This window comes from Ooceraea biroi, chromosome 5, assembly GCF_003672135.1.
Source record: "Ooceraea biroi isolate clonal line C1 chromosome 5, Obir_v5.4, whole genome shotgun sequence".
Taxonomy (NCBI): Eukaryota; Metazoa; Arthropoda; class Insecta; order Hymenoptera; family Formicidae; genus Ooceraea; species Ooceraea biroi.
In genome coordinates, this window is record NC_039510.1 from 13,541,996 (window position 1) to 13,543,881 (window position 1,886).

General features: G+C 42.6%; 1 protein-coding gene across 1 annotated transcript; it reads left to right on the forward strand.

The window, feature by feature from the left end:
- Positions 1 to 746: 746 nt before the first annotated feature.
- Positions 747 to 1,651, forward strand: LOC105280962 (UPF0545 protein C22orf39 homolog). The gene is made up of 3 exons (XM_011341843.3): positions 747 to 1,006; positions 1,077 to 1,241; positions 1,339 to 1,651. The coding sequence occupies exons 1-3, from the start codon at positions 962 to 964 to the stop codon at positions 1,561 to 1,563; spliced, it is 435 nt and encodes a 144-aa protein (XP_011340145.1). The 5' UTR covers positions 747 to 961; the 3' UTR covers positions 1,564 to 1,651.
- The last annotated feature ends 235 nt before the right edge of the window (positions 1,652 to 1,886 follow it).

Consider the following 1,886-nt stretch of genomic DNA (forward strand, 5'->3'; position numbering starts at 1 on the left):
CCCATCGTTGAGCTGTACTACTACCTACATTTTGCTTTGTGGCGGCATCTAAGGAGTACAAGGCAGAACTAGTCCGACCAATGAGAGGGCAGCATGAATACCGAGATTGAGAGCTTTGGAGGAATCAGAGCACAATCAGAAGCTAATTGCTCGCGCTATAAGTCACACGTGCATTAATTAATCAGTTCTAGTCTGTATTAAATAAAGTCAGCATCTTTATATATTTTCACCTAAACCGAAGTGTCTTAATAGTTCCTCGTGCGTTAAATCTGCCTTAAATGTAGCATAACAATCAAATAAATAATACGCTCGCTACAGCTTGAAGGTAGCAGAGCCTCGTAACGGAATTTTTCCGAACTAATTGCAATGATTCGTCTTCGAGAGATTTTAATAAACTAGTCAAAATACAATTTGAACAATTATTGATGTCAATTATAACTATTAAACAAATAAATATCTAGCATTTGTTTTGCATACTTAAAAATTTCAAGAGAGTTCCGCGACTCATGACATAATCATGTCCGTTTTCAGGTTATGATCAAAGCGTAACAAGGATTGTACGTGTTAACCATAGACATAGTAAGAATAGACCGAGCGAGCTCTCAACTTGGCAGTGAATCACAGGTAGAAAAAGAGAGAAAGCAGGCGAAGGATTGCTCTCTCTCTCTCTAAGGAAAGAAGAGCGGGGGTAAGAGCGAGAGTGGGGAAGACGCGACAGAGAGAGAAAGAGATCCTCCACCTACTTTCCGTCCTTTTCTAGCCGTGCCTCACGTTTTGCGCTTCACGCTCGGTCTATTCTTACTATGTCTATGGTGTTAACCTAACGTGTCAACTTAACCTATACTCTATCTTAATGCAGCTTTAATAGTCCGTACGTGCTTGACACGTGTTCGCGAAGTAATAAACAAGCTTGTTTTACACTTTGCATAAAGTCTAACTTTTACATAAGAAACTGATAAACATGAGCGAAAAGAAAGAAGAAGCACTACGGCCAAATGAGTGGATGGTACTTGGTTATGCATTTCTTCGCATGAATTTCCGTCAAGTGTTTCGTTAATCCTTAATCTTCTCGTCAGATAAGGCCATGCATGATCTACAAGGGCGAGTACGATGACTGTTGCAGCATAAGGGCTCGCTTCAATCAATACTTCATATTCGGTGAAACGCTCGATTGTAAACAGTGGGATATCGATTACCGCAACTGTTATCAATGGCAGAAATACAAGTCGGAGGAAGCATTCGTACGGAGAGCATTTAAATAATTATTATTTATATAACATTTAATAATTATTCTTTTATCTGAAGCTATAAAAAGGTACAAAAAAATTTCTGATGCAGGACGAGCTGATCAAAAGCGAGAAAAAGCGTAGAATGGAGCGATTACTGCCGCATTATCAGAACGACGTATGGCAGAAGAGGGAGGAACCGCCAGAGAACTGGAACGCACCCTTACCCGAGTGGATGCAGAAGGAATTCGACAACTCGTACCTACACATAAGGAATCGAGAAGCGAAGGAGAACAGGGAGGTCTCCGCTCTCGACACAAGGTGCACCATTTTGTAACCGCACGCGCCGAGTTGATTACTTTAAGACTGGACACAGCGTGTACTTATTAGTTCAAAATCGAATTACATGTACGTAACTACGCAAATACGCGTCGAGTTCCAATTCCCCGAGTTCTCCCTCGCGCACGTGCGCGCGATATCCCACGCGGAAGAAACGCGTCTCGAGCGAATCTCCTGTGCGCGATTGCTTCGCTTTATCGACATGAGAGCTCCTCTCACCGAAGCGAACGGAGAAGAGAGAACGGTAGGAGTGGTGGGGATAAGTCCTAAAAGTTTTCTTCCTCGTCTCTCTCTTATCTACCTCCCCCGAGAAGGGCGAGA